The 23,615-nt window shown below is 37.6% G+C and overlaps 1 protein-coding gene across 1 annotated transcript in view; it reads right to left on the bottom strand.

Annotated features, from left to right (window-relative positions):
* Positions 1-22,738: 22,738 nt before the first annotated feature.
* Positions 22,739-23,615, bottom strand: part of LOC140691186 (protein sidekick-1-like) — a 390,631-nt gene continuing 389,754 nt past the window's right edge. The window contains exon 19 of the mRNA XM_072954110.1: positions 22,739-22,806. Coding sequence (XP_072810211.1) covers positions 22,793-22,806 — 14 coding nt within the window. The 3' untranslated portion in view covers positions 22,739-22,792. The remainder of the gene's footprint in view (positions 22,807-23,615) is intronic.

The following is a 23,615-nucleotide window of genomic DNA, read 5'->3' as shown; positions in this document are numbered from 1 at the left end:
AAAAAAAGGCAATGTTCCATTATCTGCAACTTAGCTTTTACAAATGAAGATTTTACAAGACCTACAGCTTGTTGAAAATCACATGTTTAAGGAGAGGGTTGCATCTGTGTAAGTATTTTATTCAAAACTGTTTTGGGGGGCACATACACCATAACAAAAACAAATGTATGCAAAGATGAGAAAATTAATTTTATTAGATGATACTCATTGTATTTACCTAATGATTTTACCTCCATCTGTTTTAAATGAAAGTTTGAAGATACTTGAAGAGAAAATTTAGATGCTTATGTTTAATGCATACATTTGCTTAAAATTCCTAAAGAGTTTGTGGTAGGCATTAATAATACTTTCAGATACTCAATTTTTTATTTTTGGAGAAAGATTACACTTGCTCACTCCTAAAGTTAAGTGTGTCCTGTATTTATTTTCAGTTAATATGGAAGAGTTTCATTTCAAAAGAGCAGGGGAAGCAGTCAAAATACTCAGAAATTTTTAGTCCAGTTCCTTAAATAACAAAATACTGCATCTATAACAATAGGGAATAGTCCTGTGCTATAAGTCTAATGTTCCAACAGTAAAATTTATGTAAAATACAATAGTTTAATAGTTACATGTTATTACTTTAAAAAAATCTTAATATTTTATATCCACCGAGTTTCCATTGCCATGAATTCAATTAAAATATCAACAAAATATATTGTAAGCACAATGGAAAAATCACTAGTATTGAGACTTTGTCACTTAAATGAGAGAGAAACCATGGGCTCTTTACAAAATAACTGGCTGATCCTAAATTTATAGCTACTCTAAGATGGAATTAATAACTTGCCTCACATCTTGTTTGGAGGATAAAAACAGATAATGCATATGTGAGGCCTTGTATACTGTGAAGCATTATTATAGAAGTGTGAGGTCTTGTTTTCACCACTATTATACAGCTGTTTCAAGTGTTAAAATTAACATCGTTAATATAGTTTATTAGTGTAAGTTCAACTATTATCAGACATGCTGTTTAGATATTTTGCAGCACTTTCTACTTCTTTAAATAAATTGTGCATAAATTTACAGAAAAGAGGTAAAAATATAAAGACATCTGTCATCACTTTGAGGTAATTTTCAGCTTTTTTCAGCAGGTTTTTCCCTTACATGTGATTGTTCTGAGTATAATAGCAGGATTCTTCTGCTTAGATGTGTAGTTACTGAAAACAGCATTTGTTTTCTTAATTGAGATCTCCATCCAAAAAATGTTAGCACTTCTAGAAATAAGACCTTTTGTTTTGCTCTTAATCATGTAGCTGAATAAATTAATTGTTCATGTTAGATGGGAGATAGGTGAATAATGTCTTTGGTAATAAGTATGTGTTTCTAACATAACCACACAATGAATACAAGAATTTGGGGCATATCCCAATACACAATTCCATTCTGCTGTCTCAAAAGATGCTGATTTTGTTCTGAAGGTTTTTTGGTTTATCTTACATTCTCTTTTCCTCACTATCCCTCCTCTTCCTTTTCACTTTGTGGAAAAATGAGTGTGGCAGACTTTTCCTTAATAAGAAGAGTTACTTGAATATTGAGTCATCACAGCAACACTTACCTATTAACAGCCACAAGAGCATGGAATCCTGCTGTTAAAAAGTCTTCTCATTCTAGCTGTCACTCAAGAGATAAAAAGCCTTAGGAGATGTTTGATTTGTTTGAGACTGTTATGAGTCCGACAGATCTTTATGCTGTTGTTTTTTAAGTTACCAGAAGCTTCTTTAACAATAGAAATAATTGCTTTATGACCAGGAAATAACATAGGAAAACTTGGGGGAATTTGGATTATATTAGGAACAGAATATGGAATAGAATGTATATTTTATATTTTGCTCTGATGTTTTTATCAGGACTTTTTCCTGCATTGTCAGGTATTTTCTGAAGAATGTTTGAAATAATAAAGAGTTGGAGTTTTTATGCTACTCATGTAAGTATGTGAATGTGATGTAGTGCAGTACACACACACACACACACACACAAACACTCAGTAGGCAAAAGCCAAAAGCAGCTTTTGTTTTGGTGCTTTTTGTGAATTTTACAAAATAATAAACTCAAAACAACATTGATAATGTGAACTGGTATCATCAGTACCTTGTAAGAAGAGACTAGAGCATATTATTTGGGGCAGCGATGACCGTTAATACTGACACTGGAAGACAGGAACGTGAGGGCCACAATCAGTGTTTTAATGTTGGAATTGCCTGTTCACCTTTCACACAATTATTTTCCAAACGTAAGAAAGTATATAATATGTTAGGTTAAGAAAATACTTTTAAACAGGTTTCTGAGTAGATAGTATCATATTGATGCCACCAATTTTCTACCCTTCTTATTATCACTATCATTATCAATATTATAAACTTCTTCTAATTCATTTGACTTGTGATATGTCACCAAGATTTGTTTTGTACTATGTTTTCCAGATGACTTGAATATCAGTGAAGTTTAAGAACGGCATGCGAAGAAGTTAATGAGTTTATTCTGTAGCTTCATGTTGTACTACTATTGACTAGGAAGTTTACTTTTGGGTGGAATACATATTTGTGTTTATATGATAACAGTACCTGAAAGTTATTTGTGTTTTAATCTTCTAAACTGTGATATGCTAATATAATAAATATTACGAATTACCTAGACTTAAAGACAGAGTTAGTAGAATATGAGGAAAATCAAAGTACTCATGTTTTTCACTATGATGGAAGTCTCAGTTCTTCCCATTCTGCACTCTTTTCAGGAGTTCTGTGATATGCATGGTTATTTGACAATCTCAGGATTTCTGAATTTATGATGTGTCATCTGTGCACCATTTTGTTTGAATAACCTTCTTACCACATCATCAGACCTTCACAATAACATTCCAGGTGATTTGGAGTTGGAGTAAAGATGATTTATTTGACAGACGCTCGAGTTGATAATAAATACCTATAATTACTCAAAGATTGGCTGTTTGGCCAGTGCAAGTTTGAGGGTTGCTAGAGATGCTGAGATGAAGAGAGTAAAAGCAGAGAAGAAATGCAACTATGCCGGTCTCAAAGCAAGAGTATAAAATGTCAGGTTAGGAAAATAGGGCTTCTACAATAGTTTCCACATCAACCAGTTGAAATGTGACTGTTCAATGTTGAGTCTGTTAATACTTATTAAAATAAAAAGTTCAGTTCCTTGGTCATGCTAGCCACATTCCAAGTGCTCAGTGCCTTGGTAGTCATCAGACTAATGGCTAACACAGTGAACAGCACAGCTGTAGACCATTGCCACCAAAACAAAATCTGTAAGACAGTGCTGGCAGAAATGAACCACTCATGCAGAATAAGAAACAGCTAGGATGTGCTCAGTGCCTTGGTAGTCATCAGACTAATGGCTAACACAGTGAACAGCACAGCTGTAGACCATTGCCACCAAAACAAAATCTGTAAGACAGTGCTGGCAGAAATGAACCACTCATGCAGAATAAGAAACAGCTAGGATGATAGTCTTTCTAGCCCAGTTGCCTTTGTTACTGATCTGTAGTTCAATTAGAAAATTTAATTAAGTTCATTTGAATGTCAATAACAGTTTGAAATCTAACAGTGAATAGTTTTAAAATGATGATAATGATAATAATGATGATAAAAATAGTAATAACAATATGATCATGTTTTATAGTTTTAGATTTTTATTATATTACTGATTTATTTTATCTACACACTTAACGTATTTGCAATAATGTTTTTCATCACTCTATAATGTAATAATTATTCTAATGTCAATAGACGGTCAGATTAGTGATAATGTGATAATCTGGGCTGAAATTAAGTGTATGTAAAAAGAAATAATATGCATAAGAATGCTAGAGTAACTACATTACAATCAGACAAAATAGACATGAGAAAAATAATTACCAAAGATAATGAGAGAAATTACATAATGATAGTGGACAATTTAGGAGAAAGATATGTCACTCATAATTTTTATGCACCTCATTACAGAGCTTCAAACATGGGAAGCAAATATTTTTAGAATTAAAGGAAGAAATAGACAATCCCACAGTCATAGCTATAGGATTTAGTACCCATTTCAGAGCAACTGATAGAAAAATTTGTCAAACAATCAGAAAAAAATGGAATATTTGAAGAGTACTATCAACCCCTCTATCTCTAATTGATATTTAGAGACCAAATGCAGAATTTATGTTATCTTCATGTGCACAATATGCATATGTGCATTTTCAACAATATGGAACATCTGCTGGCCATAATACAAGTCTTAATAAATTTTAAAAGGTTATTAAAATTATTTAAAGTATGTTTTATAATCATAACAGAAATAAACTGGAAATCAATCATAATATTTCTGGAAAAATAACCCCAAAATGGACAATTGAAAAATACTTTTAAGTAATCCATGGCTCAAATCTGAAACCCAAAGAGAAAATTTTAAAATCTTAAAACAAGTAATAATTAAAAAACAGTATATCATACTTTGTGGAATACAGTTAAAGCAGTGCCCAGAAGATAATTTATAGCTGTAGATGCTTAAATTGGAAAGGAAGAAATGTCTAAAGTCAGTGGCCTAGAGTTCTATCCTAAGTAGTTTAGAAAATCAAATTTAACGTAAGTAGAAAGAATACAAGAATAAAGTCTTAGACAATAATGAAAGAGAGAGTATATAAACTTAAAAAAATCTTAACAGAACCAAACTTTCATTCTTTGAAAAGATATTTATAAAAACGATAAAGCCTAAACTTTGATTCATCGTGGTAAAGGAAAGAAGACACAAATTACCAGTATCAAGAACAAAAGAGATTATCGCTAAAGATTCTCAAAAGGATAATAAGGAAACATTATTAACAACTTTATTTCATGAGAACTTGACAACTTAGATGAAGTGGAAAAGTTCCTTGTCCTATATAGCTTAACATACTGACACTGGGTGAAAAAAAAAAACCTATTGTTCTTATGTCTAATAAATAAATTGAACATATTAAATACTTCCTACAAAGTAAACTTTGGATCTAAATACTACATTTGTAAGTGTTCTGATGTTTACAACTTAATTTGAAATGGGAAAAATGAAATTTAAAAAAATGAATGGGTTGATACAAGGATGGATAGCTGGAGAGATGTGTGCTAATCATGTGTAGTAGAGTTTTCCTTACAGAATGTAGGTGGAGGGCATATGAGTATTTCCCATAAACTTCTTTCAATTTTTCTATATATTTGAAGTTTTTTATAATAACAAATGTTGGAAAAAACAAAGGAAATGATCCAGTTAAGTGAATTTCAAACTTTTGGTTTTTTGAGACCTTTTATCAATCCAGTCTTTTGCAGAACCATTATACATAAACATTTAAAGCAAGCTTTTTCAATCAGAGATAGGGGATAGTTAAGAATAATTCCTGTTCCCTCTGTTATTTCCTTACATGCGCTGACATGCAGGCATCTCTGGGACTCCTAAGATGATGCCAAGCATCATTTTAAAACAATTTTAATGATTATTGTCATTTCAGTGCCTCATTTTCTCCAAAATATGCTCTTATGTTTTCATTCATCTTAGGGAAACCTTTGAAAACTGAGGCTTTGTATTTCTACTTTATATATCTCTAAACATGTAAATTTTCATGTTCAGTAAACATAAAACTGGTATGTATGTGTGTATGCATATGTATAAACATCTGTACATTTCTCATGGATAAGGGGAAAATGTGACATCTGAAATAGTGACATATTACCCACAAAGGATTTTCTTAGAAATAGAAAACATTACTCTCCTCTGTTGACCTTCTCTTCAGGGATTGTAGTCCTCGGAGTTTGGGAACAAAATCGGAGAATCTTTGCATTGCATATTTGTTTTAAAAATAAATATTTTGGCATCGTAAGTGTTGCGTGATTTGTGCTTTTATCGTTAAGTCTTCATTGGGGGAATACTGTACACAACTGAATGCTTATGGAAAGGCCAGCAAATCCTGCACTTTAATATCTTGGATAATCTGTTTTCCATTGAGAAAATAGTTTCATATTCTTCCTTTTGTAATTGTACTATTCATTTTCTCTCATGCCCCTGACAGAAAGAAATCAAGAAGCAGTAACAACCTTAATTAAATACATTTTAAATGTAACTCTAAAAACTAGAGAGCACTGTTGAAGGTTTTCTTCCCTTTGACTTTCTCCTAGCATGCAACAAACAAGCAAGCAACTCTGAGAAACCAATCTTATGACTCAGTAATGAGAATCATTTTCAAATTTAAAATGTAGAACCACATTGTATACAGTAGTTTATACAACCATTCACCTCTGCACTTAGAAAATCCCCCTTTGTTAAAGATTTCACTTTTAAAAGTTGTATGTGTCAACCAAGTCTTCCTTACTTCATGGTATATGGGTCAGGCAAAGTGTTGCCTCCCACAGATTCTTAAAATGCTAAGATTACTGCCTATAACAATTTTCCAATTTTTCTCAAGCTTCCTGATTGCTGACTGACGCTGACTGACATTTTTGTCCCTTGATCTCCACTGCTGATATTTGCCTGCATTTCTTCTCTGACATCCTCTTTTCCCAAATTTAAAGCCTTTGTATTTTCAGCTCTATGCCTTTCCTCTCCCCCAATTAAAAAAACAATTGAAATCTCACTTTACTAAGGGAAGTATCCACGTGGGCCTCTTCTTCTTCCTTGGTTTTGAAATATTGGCAAAACTGTTTCTTCCCTTTTACCATGAAACTCTTAGTTTCCCGCTTTTCACACTTTTAAACCATATTGAAGTAGACATACATGATTGTCAATCATATTTCTTTTATTTTTTAAATAATTGTCTCTTCATTTATATTCATCTTCTTAGAAACTAACTTGTAAATACTGTTAGATGAAAATATATAGAATAAAATGTCCTCCTGCTTTGCTCTCATTTGCTAATGTTTTCCTTTTGCTAAAATAGAATCTTAGAATGTTGAGTTGGAAGGCCATTTAAATATTACATTAGCTTTCCAGGTTATCTTCTAAAAGAGGAGCTGAAGCACAGGGCAGTTGGGCAAGTTGCTCAAGACTCTATAATTCTGGTTTCCTGAGCATAGATTTAAAATTCTCCTAATTTCCAAAAGGGACAGGGCCAAATGTGTGTCATCTAAATTATAATAACTAGAGCCTGACAAGAAAAAGGGGGCCTGGTATAGCTGAAAGGCCTCTTGGTTCTACCACTGACCCAGTGGATAACCATAGAAAACATAGTGTACTTTGCTAAGCTTCAATTTCTCTATCTTTAAAACAGAGTGATACCTACCTCACTGAAAGTAATAACTACTATGTGATGTAATGAAAGTGAAAATTCCTCATATGTAAGTTTTTCATAACTCATTCATAAATGGCGTAACTGGAAACATGATTTCTGAGTAATTATAATTGAATTTATTGTCACCTTATTAATTTAAACCTAAAATAGTATCTAAATGGATTTGACTAAGTGTCTTTGAAAATAGATTATTTGCTTTCTGCTGTTAGGCAGAAACCACATATATTCAAAAGCTACAAATTGAATTTTGGGAAAAAGAGATTTAGGTTGGTGTGTGCTGTTTGTTTAATAGCTGCATTATGAGGACGGTGTGAACTATACACCTAGTATACGTGGCCAGTATCCACAGTTCTAAGAATGAACATGAGGTGTTTACACCAGGCTCAGCCTAGACCAGAGTTACAAAGCAGAGTTATCTTGAGGCAATAGCTGTTACTCTGTGAAAAAGAGTTGTGCTGAAATCTGTAGAGCTTCAGCTGAGTTATAGAAAAAGAAATACCTTTATTGTATACTTGATATTTTGTCTCTGTCTTTGTTTTTGAAGTGCCTGGGAAACTCATGCGGAGCAACTGAAGTGGTGGTTCATTGGAGTATGAACTGGGACGACAATTTTGGAAAACAATTCGGCAGTTTCTTAAAATGTTAAATATACGTCAACCACATGACACAGCCATTCCACTCATACATATTTACTCAAGAGAAATGAAAACATGCACCTACACAAAGCTTTTTAAACAAATATTTATAGAAGCTTTATTCAAAATAGCCAAAATAGAAAAAAAATAGGAAACAATTTAAATATGCATAAACAGGTGAATGCATAAACATGTTATGGTACTTTCATGCAATCGACTGATACTCAGCAATAAAAGTAAACAAATTATTGATCGATTCAACTACATAGCTGAATCTCAAAACTTTTAATATATGTATGTTCATGTATAACTCAAAAATTGTGCTGTACATTGGAAATTGACACAACATTGTAAAATGACTATAACTCAATAAAAAATGTTAAAAATTTTTCTAGGCTAAGCATAAGATGCAAGACAAAACAAAATAAATACTACATGATTCTATTTATTAAAAATTTAAACACTGCCAACTAATCTGTAGCAACAGAAAACAGATCAGTAGTTGCATAAGGACTGGGGGGATCTTACGAGGAGAGTTGATAAGGAGAGGAACAGGGAAACTTTGGGGAGTAACAGATTTCATTGTCTTTAGGATGGTTATGGTTTCAAATGAGTATATGTGTTTCAGAACTGATCAAATTGTTCACTTTAAATATATGCACTGTATTGTATATCAGTTATACTACAATAGAATACTGATACAAAAGCAAAAGTGAAGTGAAGATTTTTTTAAAGCATACAGAATATTATGAAGGGCCTTTCAAGTTGTTTTAAGCAATTTAGATTTTATCCTTGGAGAATGATAGAATCATTTAATTGAGAAGGCTGTTTTAGGTGTCTGGGTAAGAGTTAAGGTTGGCCTTGATTAGGGTAATAATGAGAGTGAAAATGAAGTAAAGCAGATATAAGCAAGATACTGCTTTCTATATTATTTTATCTTACCTTTATTTTTGGGAATATATCTTCAAAAAAGTCCTGGTCTTCACTTCCTAAAACACAGATAATTTGTAAGATTGTGTGTTACATTGTACTGCTTGTTAAATAATAAAGGTTTTTTTTTTCTGTTTGGGAACTGGTACAAAGATTATCTTGGAGTTCTCTGAATTATTTATTTTGCTATCTTTGACATGCTTCTTCATTAGTAATATCTCTTGATCTCAGTGTCAATATTGATTTAGCTTTTTCTAGAATTCTATCATGTTTATTAGTGTCTTTTCTCAGTCATGCTATTTTTATAATGTACACTGACATTCAATAAGTCTTAGCCATAAAGTAATGTATCATGAAATTCCATGTTCAGAACTTATTGTATTTCACTATATTGTTATTCATACATGTGTACATGTATATGTATATATAATTTTCATGATACAGAAGTTATCAGCAGGGTTTTTTTCCTAATTACTTATGTGTGTACAATATTTGCATGAAGCAATGAATTTTTAAAAATATGAATACCTTATTTTACTCCCTTATGAATTACCTTCTGATTGACTAGTATCTTCTGTAAATGCACACTTTCCTACTTTTTCATGTACTAACTAATCGAGGAAATGGAAAACCTGCCTAGATATTGCAGGCACATTAAGTCTTACCAAGAAGAAATGTCTCAAGCATCTCTCTGAATGAGAAAGCTCTCTGTTAGAGACAGCCATGCATACACGTGATAAGAAATGGAAACTCTTGAAATTATGAATATATAAACTTCTCAGTTTTGTTGCCATGAGAGATTGAACTTAGTGTTTTCTGAACTCCACTTTCATATGGAACACCCAGAATTAGATTGATTTAGATCATCTTAATCTCTTACATGTGTTACACAACTCTGCTTCCTTCTTCTTGTTTTCCACTCTGTAACCAGAGAATCCTTTCTACAGTACTTTGTGACTGTGTCCTTCCTGTGTAAATGTCTTCAATTCTTCTTTATTTTCTCAGAAAAAAAGTCCAAATTCAGTATAAATGGATTCATTATCGACTCAGTCTCTTTTTCTGATTCCTTGTCACTCCTCTCCTCCAAGCTTTCTCCATTTGTAGTAGATGCTATAGTTGTGCTTGACGGTGCCCGAGGGCTTCATGCTTTCTTTCCCATTTCTCCTAGCCTTTTTCAAGGTTGTTTCCTCTTCATTTCTGCATGGACTAGTCTTTGTTTAAATTCAATTTGGGTGTTTTCATCTACTTAAAATACACTACCTTCAGGAGCTTTCTTTGACCCTTCTCATAAGACTGAATTGGATACCACTCTGTGCTCTCCCAAAGTCGTTTAGAAATAAATACTTATACTGTCTTTAAGTTGACTGTCAATTTATTGATCTTTCATAGACTATCACGTCCTTGAAAACTGAACTCTGGCTCAATAACCCAGTAACCATTTTTGATGCTTATTGGAACACACAGCATGTATAATTTAAGTTCTTTCTATTCACTTTTTCTTATGGTTTCTCATTATTCTTATTAATGCTGCCTCTCTTAAATTCCATATAATGAAATATTATTTTTGCTCTGCTAGCTGCTTTGATGAGTAATTTGCTTTGCATAGTTTTTGTCACCTCTTTATTTTCAAATTTTTTGTGTAGTTTTGTTTTGTGGATCTTTGTTAGCAGTATGTATCTGTATTAGTTATTTCTGCTTTCTGCTTGCTGAGTTGTTTTACTTGTTTGTTTAATCTAAGGCTGTTTTTAAAAATGATTTTAATCTATTTATATTTTTGATTCTACTAATATATTTTGATGTATGACTTTAATGTTATTTTATGCTTTATAATTACCACAATTTGCTTTGCTTCCTTTTCCTTTCCTTTATCTTACTGAATTTGTAAAGTTTCATATATTCTCCTTTCTGTACAGTGACAATATGGAAGCTGTGTACTATAGTTATGTTTTTCATGTATTTTTTAAAGTAATAACTAAAGGTACAAAGTTTTATATAGCTTCAGGGTTAGAGTAACATTAAATGGTTCTTACCTCAGCTCTCTACTTAATGATGCTTAAGAAGCCTAAAGCAGATGATTAGATTTTGTATAGGTGCTATAAAAAGTGAACGTGTATTTCCATTTCTTAGCAAACAAAAGGAAAGCTAAAACATATTTAGGTTGATACATTTAATTATATGTGCTTTGATTAAACTGTTTAGGTTTTATACTGATAGTAGTTTGAATTTATTCGCTCTTTAATGGATAATTTTATTTATTGTAGAAAGCCCATGCGTAGAGCCATTTCCTTTTTGTTCTTTTTTCCCCAAAAGTGCTATAAACTCATACAGAATCTTGTAAACAACTCATGATTTGACAAGTCATATATTATAGTTTCTTTTATCCAAGCTGTTTGATTATATTAATGTGTCAGTTTCTTAATTCTGAATAAAGAAAAAGGAATCAAGTTTGAGAGCAGCATGTGGTATATTAAAAAGATTGTGAAACTTAGAAGTACAAAATACATTGTCCAAGGTTAAAAAACACACCCTTGCCAGAGCTGGAACATGAATCTAGCTCTTCCTGACTCTGTGTGCTAAACTTCATAAGCATTCTATGTATCCGTGGTTGTCTCTTCAAGTATATTGCAAAATTTCTTGTAAGTCGTGGCGGATTTTGTTGATCTATTAATTTGATCTTCAGGTACAAAGGATACGCATAACATGCTGCTTACACATACTATGTACTTATGCTCTTCTTCCATCTGTGTTTGTATATTTACTGACAACAAGCACAAGTAACAACAACTAGTGCTATTATTGCTAAGTATATTTATATGATAACACATCCTAGGGCTGAAATCAGTGCAATTAGGTAGGTACAAAGAAAAAAACTTCTATAATATTCTGTTGCTTGAATACATGCTGTTGAATAGCCTACTCTTCACTGCTTTGCCAGTGCCAACTTGTTTCTTTACTGGCAATGAAAACTGATAATGCTGCTGTTTGTAAAGCTTAAATAAGGATTATAATTAAGCTTTCAATATAATACATTATAATTTATAAAGTGCATTGAAATAGCTTATCTGTTCCACCCTCAACATCTAAAGACTATATAGAGCTACTAATTTTATTCTCATTTTACAAATATGCAAATAAGTTTTAAGAAACATTAAAACCTTATCAAGGTTATGTGACTGGAGAATGGCAGATCCTGGATGAACTCTTTTGGCACCCATGTCAGAATCCTTTTAATTTTTTTTAATTCTTCAGGAGAAATTAAAGTTAGTGATTTTTAATATGATATTAATATTGGATATTTTTAGAAACTTTATGAATCGCCATAGGTGAAAACATACTACTTTTTATTTAAATATTTTCTTGTTTTTTTCTTAGTAGAAACTCTGCTGAGACGAAGTTGACTTTACTCCCACATCAGGGCTAAGTTTTAATCTTGAATTAGCTTTTTGAATTAAATTATATTTAAAAGTGGCTGTGGTAAAATTTTGGTTAATAATTAATGAGAAAATTGTCCAGCAGGTGGGAGGTGTTTGGTGAATAATTTACTCACATCTAAAATCAGATATACAAGGTGAAACAGCTTCTTTAAAGTAATGTTGTGTCCAAATATAATGCTTTAAACTTCTGAATCTTGTGATGATGACAGGCAGTCTGACCATTCAGGATAAAACTTTGGTTTTCAACTGTGTCTTTGAGTCCTCAGATTAACCAATCCTGTATTAACCTTACCTTGGAATCTGTGTTATGTGAGATTAGAGGCAGCCCTTACTGTTTTAGTCAGTTTGTGTCATAATTTCTCTCTAGAAATAAAGTAGTTATTGGGGGGAGAAAAAGATCAATGAGCCCTATGCAGCTGGAATAGTTCCTAAAAGTAAAATTTAATTTACTTTAAAGATTATCTACATAAGTTCAGTAATATTAATTATTGTTTATTGACAGAAGCTTCAATACTGTTACATTAATATCACTTGCCATAGCTAGTTTCCTCTTTCTAGGTGGTCGTACAATTACTATATTTAATTTTAGTTTGGTCTCTTAAAGTGCAAAATGTAAGGGAACCCAGGGATGAGATACTAAGAGTATTTGAATGGTATTTATCATTTATGTGACCAAAATATCTATATGTAAACCATATTAGATTGACAGTCATCTTCCTTAAAATATAGTTAGTTATGAAAACCTGAGAGAAAAAAGGAAGCACGTTTGAAAAATTATATTTGTTTCAACTCCCCAGAATTCTAATTTTAATTTACAGTTTGGTTCAAATTTGAAAGAATTGTTAGAGTCAAGTCTTCCAGTCTTGGCAGGTTTTTTTTTTTCCCCTGACACATTTGGACTGAATTGATTGCAATTAGATTGCTAGTTAAAATGTTTTTCCATTGATTTTTAATGTGTGGGAGTGTATGTGGAAGCTAAACTTCTATTAAAGGAACTGAGAGGTGAAGGGGAGTGGGTGGGAAGTTAAAAGGAATTTTTCACTGTATGTTGAAGTTGGCAGCACTTAGAAGGTGTGGCTTTTAGTTTCACATACAATCTGGTACTCAGGAATGTTGCTGAAGATACATGCCTAATTTCTCTGTGAAGCCTTATGTATTTTAACCATTACTTTCTACTTTTTGTGCCCCTTGGATAATTAATTGTGATTTCATTCTTTATTTAATAACAAACTAAAGACATTATTTTCAAAGTTTGTGGATATTATTTGGTGTTACCATAATTTATGCCATCTATATATCCTTATTTCATACCAGCTTACCAGATTTTTCTGTCTCTGTTCATCTTTCCTTCTATGTGTTATGGTCATTTTTACTAAGGTTTTTATCTAAGTCTTATCCATTTATTGAAATTTTTAAATTATCTGGTTGTTTCTTTTGCTGTGTAGAAGCTTTTTAGTTTGATGTAGTCCCACTTGTCTATTTTTGCTTATTGGAGGAGGTCATTGAGAGGACGTGACAGATGAGTGACCCATGCAATTGGAGGCTCCTTACCTCTTCACTTGTCCTTGGAATGTGTGTTCCACCCACTGTTCCCACACTAGGAGCTGTTTCAAGGACATAGCACTGGAAGAGTAAGGTGTTGTTTAGACCACCTGAACTGAGTACATGACTGAACCCAGTTAAGGCTTCTGTATAAACTTTTAAGGTTCTGGTAAGCAGATGCAGAGATCTACTCATCTTGTGTCCATCCAAGCCCAAGCCTCTTATGTAAGTTCCCTTGCTCATTAAAACTGCTACCTACCAATCTGGAGTGGTCTGCCTTTTCCCTCAGTCTCCCTTTGCTCTCCATGTACAGGGGCTAGTCTGCAAAACAACATTACTTTTGTTGCTTTTGTTTTTGATGTCATACCCAAAAAAATCTTTGCCAAGACCAATGTCAAAGAAATTTTTCCCTATGTTTTCTTCTAGGGTTTTAAAGATTTCAGGTCTTATGTTTTAAGTCTTTAATATATTCTGAGTTAATTTTTGAGTGGTATCAAATAGGGGTCTAGTTTCAGTCTTCTGTGTGTGATTACTAGTTTACCCAACACCATTTGTTGAAGAGACTATTCTTCCCGCATTCAGGGTTCTTGGCTCCCTTAGCAAATATTAGCTGACTGTATATGTGAGGCAACCTATGGAATGGGAGAAGATGTTTGCAAACCATATATATTTTTTAAAAAATTGAAATACAGCCAATTACAATTTGTTACTTTCTAGTGCACAGCACAATGTCCCAGTCATGCATACAGATACATATATTTGTTTTCATTTTTTAAATGAAAGGCAAAACCCATCTATTTGATAAGGAGTTAATATCCAAAATTTATTAAAAACTCACACACTCAATAGCAGAAAGCAAACAGTTGGGTTAAAAAATGGGCAGAGGACCTGAATAGGCATTTTTCCAAAGAAGACATACAGACAGCCAACAGGTACAAGAAAAGTTGCTCAGCATCACTGATCATCAAGGAAATGCAAATCAAACCCACAAGTAGGTATCACTTTATACCTGGTAAATGACTGTTGTCAAAAAGACAAGTGATAACAAACTTTTGGAGAGAATGTGGGGAGAGAGCACCCTTGCGCACTCTTGGTGGGAATCTAAATTGGTATAGCCACTATAGAAAACAGTATGGAGGTAGAGATTCCTTACAGATTACCAGTAGAACCACCATATGGTCAGCACTCTCACTTCTGGGTGTATACTGGAAGGAAAAGAAAATTATTCACAATGGCCATGTGACTATGTGTCCATGTAAAGATGACTAGATTATACATATTTATACCACTGATATTTTATATATTGAATCTCTGAATGTACATATGCAATAGAGTATATTATTCAATCATGAGGAAGGAAATCATGCCATTTGTGACAATATAGGTGGATCTTGAGGGCATTATGCCCAGTGAAATAAGTCAAACATTATCTCACATACATCTCAGCAATGTTCTCCTAGGGCAGTCTACCCAAGCAATAGAGATAAAACCAAGAATAAACAAATGGGACCTAATTAAACTTAGAAGCTTTTGCACAGCAAATGAAACCATAAGCGAAACAAAATGACAACCTATGGAATGAGAGAAAATTTTTGTAAAAGATGAAACTGATAAGGGCCTGATCTCCAGAATATATAAGCAGCTCATACGACTTAATAAGAAAAAAAAACCCAATCCAAAAATGGGCAGAAGACCTAAACAAGCAATTCTACAGTGAAGACATGAATGATCAATAGGCACATGAAAAAATGCTCAGTAGCACTAATTATCAGAGAAATGCAAATCAGAACTACAATGAGGTATCACCTCACACCAGTCAGAATGGCCATCATTCAAAAGTCCACAAATGACTAATGCTGGAGAGGCTGTGGAGAAAAGGGAATCCTCCTACACTGCTGGTGGGAATGCAGTTTGGTGCAACCATTAAGAAAAACAGTATGGAGATTCCTCAAAAGACTAGGAATACACGTACATATGGTGCAGTAATTCTGCTCCTGGGCATATATCCAGAAGGAACTCTACTTCAAAAAGACACTACACCCCAGTGTTCATAGCAGCACTATTTACAACAGCCAAGATGTGGATACAGCCTTAATGTCCATCAACAGATGACTGGATAAAGAAGAAGTCATACATTTATACAGTGGAATACTATTCAGCCATAAAAACCGACAACATAACGCCATTTGCAGCAACATGGATGCTCCTGGAGAATGTCATTCTAAGTGAAGTAAGCCAGAAAGAGAAAGAAAAATACCATATGAGATTGCTTATATGGGGAATCTAAAAAAAAACAAAACCAGAAAACAAAAATACAAAACAGACAGACTCATGATGTACTGGTCTTAATTACTGTGCGTGTGTTCCAATCCCTCTGATTGTTTATAAGTTCCCTTAAGAGCAGAATGCATTTCTGATTCGTTCCCTAAAGGGTCCTCAGGGACCAGATTTAATTTATTAAGTTAACGCAGGCACCAACATGATGTGGAATGACGGAGACTTGGGATTTGCATTTGAAAAAGTCACTGGAGTGGGGACTGGAGACCTGCGACAATCAGACAGTAAAGTCTGAGAGACAAAGAGGCACTAATGAGAAATGCAGTGGACATACTTATGCCAACAAGGATTCCTTGCAACCCCTCAAAGGGCTACTGACCAGTCCTCTGATCCCCATCCTCACTGAACCTCATTTCTCTCCGCGTTTGTAAAATGGGAGGTTAGTGACAAAGTTCTGATCTCATTGGGAACAGAATTTGGATCATGTATGTAAAGCACATAACAGATTGCTTGACACGTGGTGAATTCTAAGTCAGTCTTTCCCTGTCCCCATTTTAATTCAGCTGAACTGAGAACCAAACATTGTAGGTGCTTTGTGATGGGGGGCATACAGACCCACGACATTTGCATTGAATAATTTCTCTCCATCTTTTCTAAGAAGAGAATCTGAGGTAATTTGAAATATAAGAGGTCGGTCCAAAAGAAAAGGAAAAGAAAACCTTTAGCAGTTCAATCGTAATTGTAAACAAAACTCTCCAGTGAGCAGATGCTTGTCAAAAAATTTCTGGAGTTCAGGGCGAATGAGGAAATGGCTAAGAAATGTCTTGAGAAATCACAATGAGAGGAAGGAGGAAAATGCTAGTTTTGTTCAGCCAAGCAAAGAGGAGATTCAGAAAGAAGTTTCACATGAGACACCTTTTGCAGGGTCATGGAGTCACATGGTGGAGGATGTTTATTCCATAAACAGAATTGTGTCTCGCAGCAATAAACACGAATAAACATTGCAGGCATGACCACGAAATTCAATTCACTGAAGGTCATGTTCCCTGATCCTCTCTCTCATTTGAAAACGTCTCCTCCTCTAAATGAACGTCCTCTTTCCTTAATGTGCACGTGGTCCCCTGGTGCACGGGGCTCTGTGCGGGATGCATGCTGCGGTGATTTATTCATGACTTACTTATGCATCATTCTCTGTAGATTATGAAGGGAGGACCATCTTGCTAACTTCTTTTTTTTTTAACCTTTTTAAAATTGAAGTATAATTGATTTACAATGTTGTGTTAGTTTCAGGTATATAGCAAAGTGATTCAGTTATCTATCTGTCTATCTATCTATCTACTTATCCATCCATCTATCTATCCATCCATTTATCTATCTATATATCTATCTCTCTCTCTCTCTCTCTCTCTCTCTCTCTCTCTCTATCTATCCACCCATCCATTCATCTTATCTATCTACCTATCTATCATCTATTATTTTTTGGACTCTTTTCCACTATAGGTTATTATAAGACATTGGATGTAGTTCCCTGTGTTGTACAGTAAGTCTTTGTTGTTTATCTCTTTTATGTACAGTATTGTGCACATGTTAATCCCCAACTCCTAACTTATTCCTCCCCGCCTCACCTGGCTGTATTCGGTGTCACTGTTGTTCATAGAGGTCACAGGCACACAGGAGGCAGCTGTGAATGAGTGAACACTGCTTCCCTGATCTGGCCACACTCCAGACTTCTCTGGGGAGCGTCTATATTGTGCGGATGCCCCGAGGCTTCCCCTGGAGGTTCTGATTTAATTGGCTTGGGTGGAAGAGCTGTCACATGGACTTTGACCAACTGTTCCAGTGATTTAAATGCATAGTTGGAGCTAAGGACCGATAAGATGCATTCTATAAATATACTATTCCATTGAACTACATTATTGCATCCTTTTAACCAATGACTACATTAAAGTAGGGAGTGTGCTAGGTATCAAAATGAGGAAGCACAGTCTTTGCCCTCGAAAAACTAACAATTTGGTAACAAGAGATCGGACAGTCATTCAATAACCACATTGTCGCACGATGATGGCAGACACACGTTCTCTCAAATATGCGCTGTGTGCCTGCCCCTGAGCCCCTGACAATTTTTATCGCACTTAACCCCTAAGAGCCCCCATGAAAAAGGCATGATGATGTTTATACCTATTTACAAGATGAGGACATTGAGGCTGAGTGAATGCAAGAGTTTGGACTTGACTTAAAAATTCTCTTAACACCTGGCCTTTTAATCTGGGGGGATACAAGCTTCCAAGTTTCCTTTTTAGAGTCTAAAGTACCACAGAAAGAGAAAGCAAATTAAGACAGTGATGGGGAAAGTCCTAACTGCGCTGGGTGTCTGCCCGGGACGAGGGGGAGCAGCGGTGTCTGGCTGGCAGCGTGATGGGCTGAGCGGGGCTGGAAGGGAGGAGGGGATGCGGACCCCGAGCCTGAGCTGGAACACACCGTGTTTCACAACAGAGGGAGGTGAGGGGCCAGAGTTTAAGAGCTTTGGTCTAGGATGAACGACCGGCAGAGAGTGACCCCCACTGAGGGCTTCCTGTGTGCTGTGCCCTGTTTTAAGCACTTTATGGGTACTGACCCAGTCCTCATAAAACCCTGTGAGGATGGAACCATGACCTCCATTTTACTGTTGACAAAACAGAAGGGGCGCCGTGGAGTAACTCGCCCAAGCCACCGTCGGTGAACCCAAGTGTGCATCCAGGCGATGCTTTCTGGGCTGGCCTGGTTGGACGTGATTCAGGCAGGTCCCCAAAGCGAGCCGGGCCTATGTTTTGATATTTGGTGAACTGATGCTACGATGAAGGTCCTTCCTCTGAACCCGGAGCCGTTCTCAGTGTGGTGTTTGGTGGGCAGCAAGGTATTCTGGCTCCCCCTCCCTAAACACCGCCCTGCAGCCTTGTCCTCAGAAACTGAGTTTCTGACTGCAAAAAATTTTAAGAGATTTTAGAGACAGACATTACGTAAACGGCCAAAATAGCAGCGGCTTGTTTCACTGTGTCTCCCTCCTACACAGAACTCCTGCCTCTGGGCTGTTCCCTTAGCACACCTCTGCGAGGCAGTGTGAAAGGGTCACAGCCTTCAGACGGTTGAGTTCCAGTCCCTTCCACCTGGGCAGACTTCCCTCTCACATGCACACACCACACACATGCACGCACACACAGCATGCACACCACACACGTGTGCACATGCATGAACAGACATACATACATCATGCACAGACACCACACACATGCAATGCATGCACATGCACGTACACACACCACACACACGTGCAAATGCATGAACACATATGCACGAACACATATGCACAACCACACGTCGCACACCATGCACACACCACACACACACATGTGTGCACATGCATGCACACACACCACACAACACAACACACACATGCACACACATTTACAACACACACATGCACACTCCATGCAATGTACACATGTACACACCACACACACGCATGAACACACACTCACGCATGCACACACACACCATGCACACCACACACGTGCACATGCATGCACAGACATGCACACAAACCACACACACGCCATGCACACACACCACACATACCACACACATGCACATGTCTACACATGCATGCACAAACTTGCACACACTGCACAACAGACACGTACACATCACACACATGCACACACACCACTTACATGCACACACACACATGCACACAATTTTTTTTCCTTCTCTTCCCCCTTCAACCACATGTAAGTGTGAACAAGTGTCCTCGTCGGGTACCCACCAACGTTCGTAGAAGAGTGGGTCTGGAAAACACTTCACCACAAGGTCCAGCAGAGGAGGGACTGGGGGTGGCTCGTTGACACTTATCACCCAGCAGAAGGTTACAGGAGGCGTGTCATGTGTGGCCCACTGCGGGGGCAGCATTTGGACTGGTTGTCTGGTCCACCTTCTCCTCTCCAGTGCGTCTTTATAAGGGGCTGCTGTCTGCCAGCCTCCCAGCACTGGTCTAGAGCCTTAGGGTAAAAAAGCAAAAAACAAAAAACCAAAAAAACCCCCAGCCATCTAAAGGTTTACAGCCAAGAAGGGGAGAGATTTTGAAAGGCAGAGATCTGCATATACAATTTCCTGACAGCTTTCTACGCTATGATCCTGGGACCATATTGTGGAATATTGTCAAAAGAACTCTTGAAGAAGCCAAACGGAAGGCATGCGTCCCTGGAAACCCCAGACAGGGAAAGTATGAAGGGGGTGTCAGGGAGCCCCATCCCCATTCAGTTTAGTTTGCTCAGCGGGTGCGGGGGTGGGGGGGTGACCGCTCGCGTCTCTGCCATGAGACTTGGCCGCGTGTGAATTCCAGGAGCCCAAGTTCAAGCTGGGACCAACCTTGAACTTGGCAATGATGTGCTCAGAGCCACTAAGGAGAAGAAACTAGAGAGGCGGGGGGTGAGCTCAGAAGTCCGTCTGAGCCGGCTCTCACCTCTGTACCCTGGAGGGCTAGAGCCCTGGTCTGCGGGGCTAGATTAGATTCTGCTGCTGCCTCTGGATCTTTCCAGAGCAGCCCATTTGCAGAAAGTCTTACTGATCTCCCTCCATCACGTAGCACTTCACGCAACCAGGGTGATCGTCTCCTCTGACTCTTATCGCAAGCTCCCAGCTCAGTGACTCCCTTCTGGAGACCCATTCTTCTTGAACTGTCCAACCGCTGATGTGGTGAGTGTTGGCTGGAGCAGTCTGCAAGGTCCACATTTCTCCCTTCTCTGGAGGACCATGTGATTTCCATGTTGTCGATGACTTATCTATTTAAGCCTCCTCCCCCGTTGGTTCCAGAATGGACTTAAGACAGTTTTCACAAAGGAGAGGAGCTAAGAGTGAAATTAGGAAATGGTACCACAGAAGCCAAGTGCAAACCAGAGGGGGAGACGTCAGGTCAGGTACTGGCCTGGAAATGCAGGCTCGTGGCTCTGTGGGATTGCTCAGAGGAGTCCCAGAGTTGGTGCTAAGCTCCCGGGAGCAGCGTGTCTACACTGCTGTCTAGGTGGTTGGTGGAAACGGGCACTGAGCCAGCTTAGGGCCATGGTAACCACACAGGACCGTGATGGAAACGCACACAAATGCCCTTACAGCTCTTCCTCCGTCACAACATCCTCCTTTTCACGAGTCAGCATCATTCTCCGAACATCTCCGTTCATCAGCCCCTTGCTTTATTTACAGTCCCTTCCCTCCCCACGCAGATCCCTGATGATGCATTCCCCTCCCCGGTTCTGTATGGTGGAAATGGACTCATACTGTGGATCCTTTTCTTCCCAATATTACCTTTGCTAGATTAATTCACGGGATGGCGCATTGTTCATTTGCTGTCATTGCTCTGTATTATTTCATTGTATGAACATAACACAATTTACTTCTCCACTTTCATGCCATGATAAAATAGGTGGGCAACTTTCCATTTGTGGATGCTTTGAATGCTACCTTGAATATATTTGTCCCTAACTCCCAGCAGTGATCTGGTCCCTGCACTGTATTTTATTAGATTCTGTGAGCCCCTGGGACAGGGGCGAAACTGTCTTATTATCTTTGAATTCCAGCACATAGCTCAGGGATTGACACTTCATAGACACTCAAAAACCCTTTGCTGAAATATCAAAGCTGAGAGGACAGCACGATATGGTGAGGAGTGATGTTAAATTTGGAGGCAAGAGCTTGGCGTTGAAGACCATCCTCCAGGGCTTTGCAGCCCAGAAGCCTCAGACAAGTCCTGTCCAAAGGGAAAATCAGTGGTATTTCTTCCAGATTTTCACAAAGCTCCTTTCTGGCGAGGATGGCGTGAACTTGATCTTGGGAATATTTCCTAGGAGGCTCACAGAAACTCATCTGAAAAACCTAACAGAGAGACAGAGAGAAGGGGGTGCAGATTCTTGGAGGTGGAGCATCTTGCTTTGACAGCTGGCAAACTTGTCTTGATGTTTCCTCTTGCAAAGCTCCCGTGCTTGGTGTCATCACTCCAGTGGAATCGTGATCAGAACAGCCACCCAGAGGCCCTTGCAGGGCGAGCACTGGGACCCTGGCAGGGGCTGGTGGTTCAAACTATTCCGTGAGTCTTTGTTTCATAACTGACCATATCTGCCCTAAGGGTCTGGTGTTACACCTGTTGAGTTCTGCTGGCTATTGTGAGCAAATTGGAGGGAATTAAGATGAGTTCTTCCCCACATTTCATATTCTTCTGGCTAACCTAGTGGCCATCTCCAGAAGGAGGCTGGACGGGATGATCTGTGGGTCTCTGTGGGCATCTCATTGCTCCAGCTCAAGTCTGCATCTGCCATGACGAATTCTGAGTAAACATTTGGCCAGTGCTGGTAAACCAAGTGGCACGTAGTGATGGGTTACCATCAGAGCCGCGCACCCGAGGACCCACTCACAGAGCAGAGCTGAGGCCCAGGCAGACAGTCCCTTCTCAATTTGCTTACACACTCCCAGGAGAGAGGAGCCAGTCCTGCCAGCTCAGTTTCCTTGGGCCAGTTGAAGTGAAACCAAGAATTGTCCACTTACCTCAGTCATTAAGGCACAAGAAGATCCACGCATTTGCCCGGGTTGGCTTCCAAATGCAAGCTATGATAGTCTCTGGTTTTTAATTCATCACGGGTTGTCCAGTCACTTCTGAGTCACTGTTGGACGGCTGAAGAACATTTCAGAAAATCGTTATGCACTGAGCGGCATGGCAGCCCGTGGTTTGCTAAATTCTTATTCTTAAAGCATGACTTCATTCACGATGGCCAGGCTGGTGGATTCAAATACAAGTCTAGCATGTCTGCTCTAACAGCTTAAGGGGATGAAATGTGGAAACCCGTTTTGGCCTTTTGTCTCCATCACTTGCACAGAGCCCCTTCCTGGGGAGGACCGATCTCTGGGGATTTTCCCAGAATGCAGTGCTACTTGGCCCTTCAGGGATGGGGCACGAAGACTGTGGCTTTCCTGGTGAACCACATGTGTGCTGTGGCACCGCAGAGGCACACCAGTGAGGACAATCCTGCTAAACACACACAGAGCCCTGCTTCTTCCTGCCAAAATTCCAAGATTCATAAATGAAAAATACAGAGGGGTCCATTATCCTTAGTGTATTCACGACGTTAGAAGCGAGCTTCAGCCATCATCAGCTGTATCAGCTGGAAAAACAAACTCCAAAAGGTCACAGGCAGGTGGACTTTTCTAGAAAGTTTATGACTGTATTTAAGAGCTCCTGAAATTGTCCCTAACTGCCAAGCTTGGAAAGGCGTGCTTGTCGAGAGCCCTCACTGCGTTCAAACAAAGCTTTTAAAAGGCACCTTGTAAGGTGCATGGAAAACTTGCAGGAGAAATGCCAACAGGCCTCCCAGAAGCCTTGGATTAAATGCCAGTAATAAAGCAAAAAAAAAAAAAAATAGGGGAAGCACACCTCTGTGGCCATGGGGGACTTGTAGCCAGAGGAGGAAAAGTTATGCTGCCTCG

This window comes from Vicugna pacos, chromosome 33, assembly GCF_048564905.1.
Source record: "Vicugna pacos chromosome 33, VicPac4, whole genome shotgun sequence".
NCBI classification, from domain to species: Eukaryota; Metazoa; Chordata; class Mammalia; order Artiodactyla; family Camelidae; genus Vicugna; species Vicugna pacos.
The sequence above is the reverse complement of the archived record's forward strand: the minus strand, read 5'-3'. Positions and strand labels throughout refer to the sequence as shown.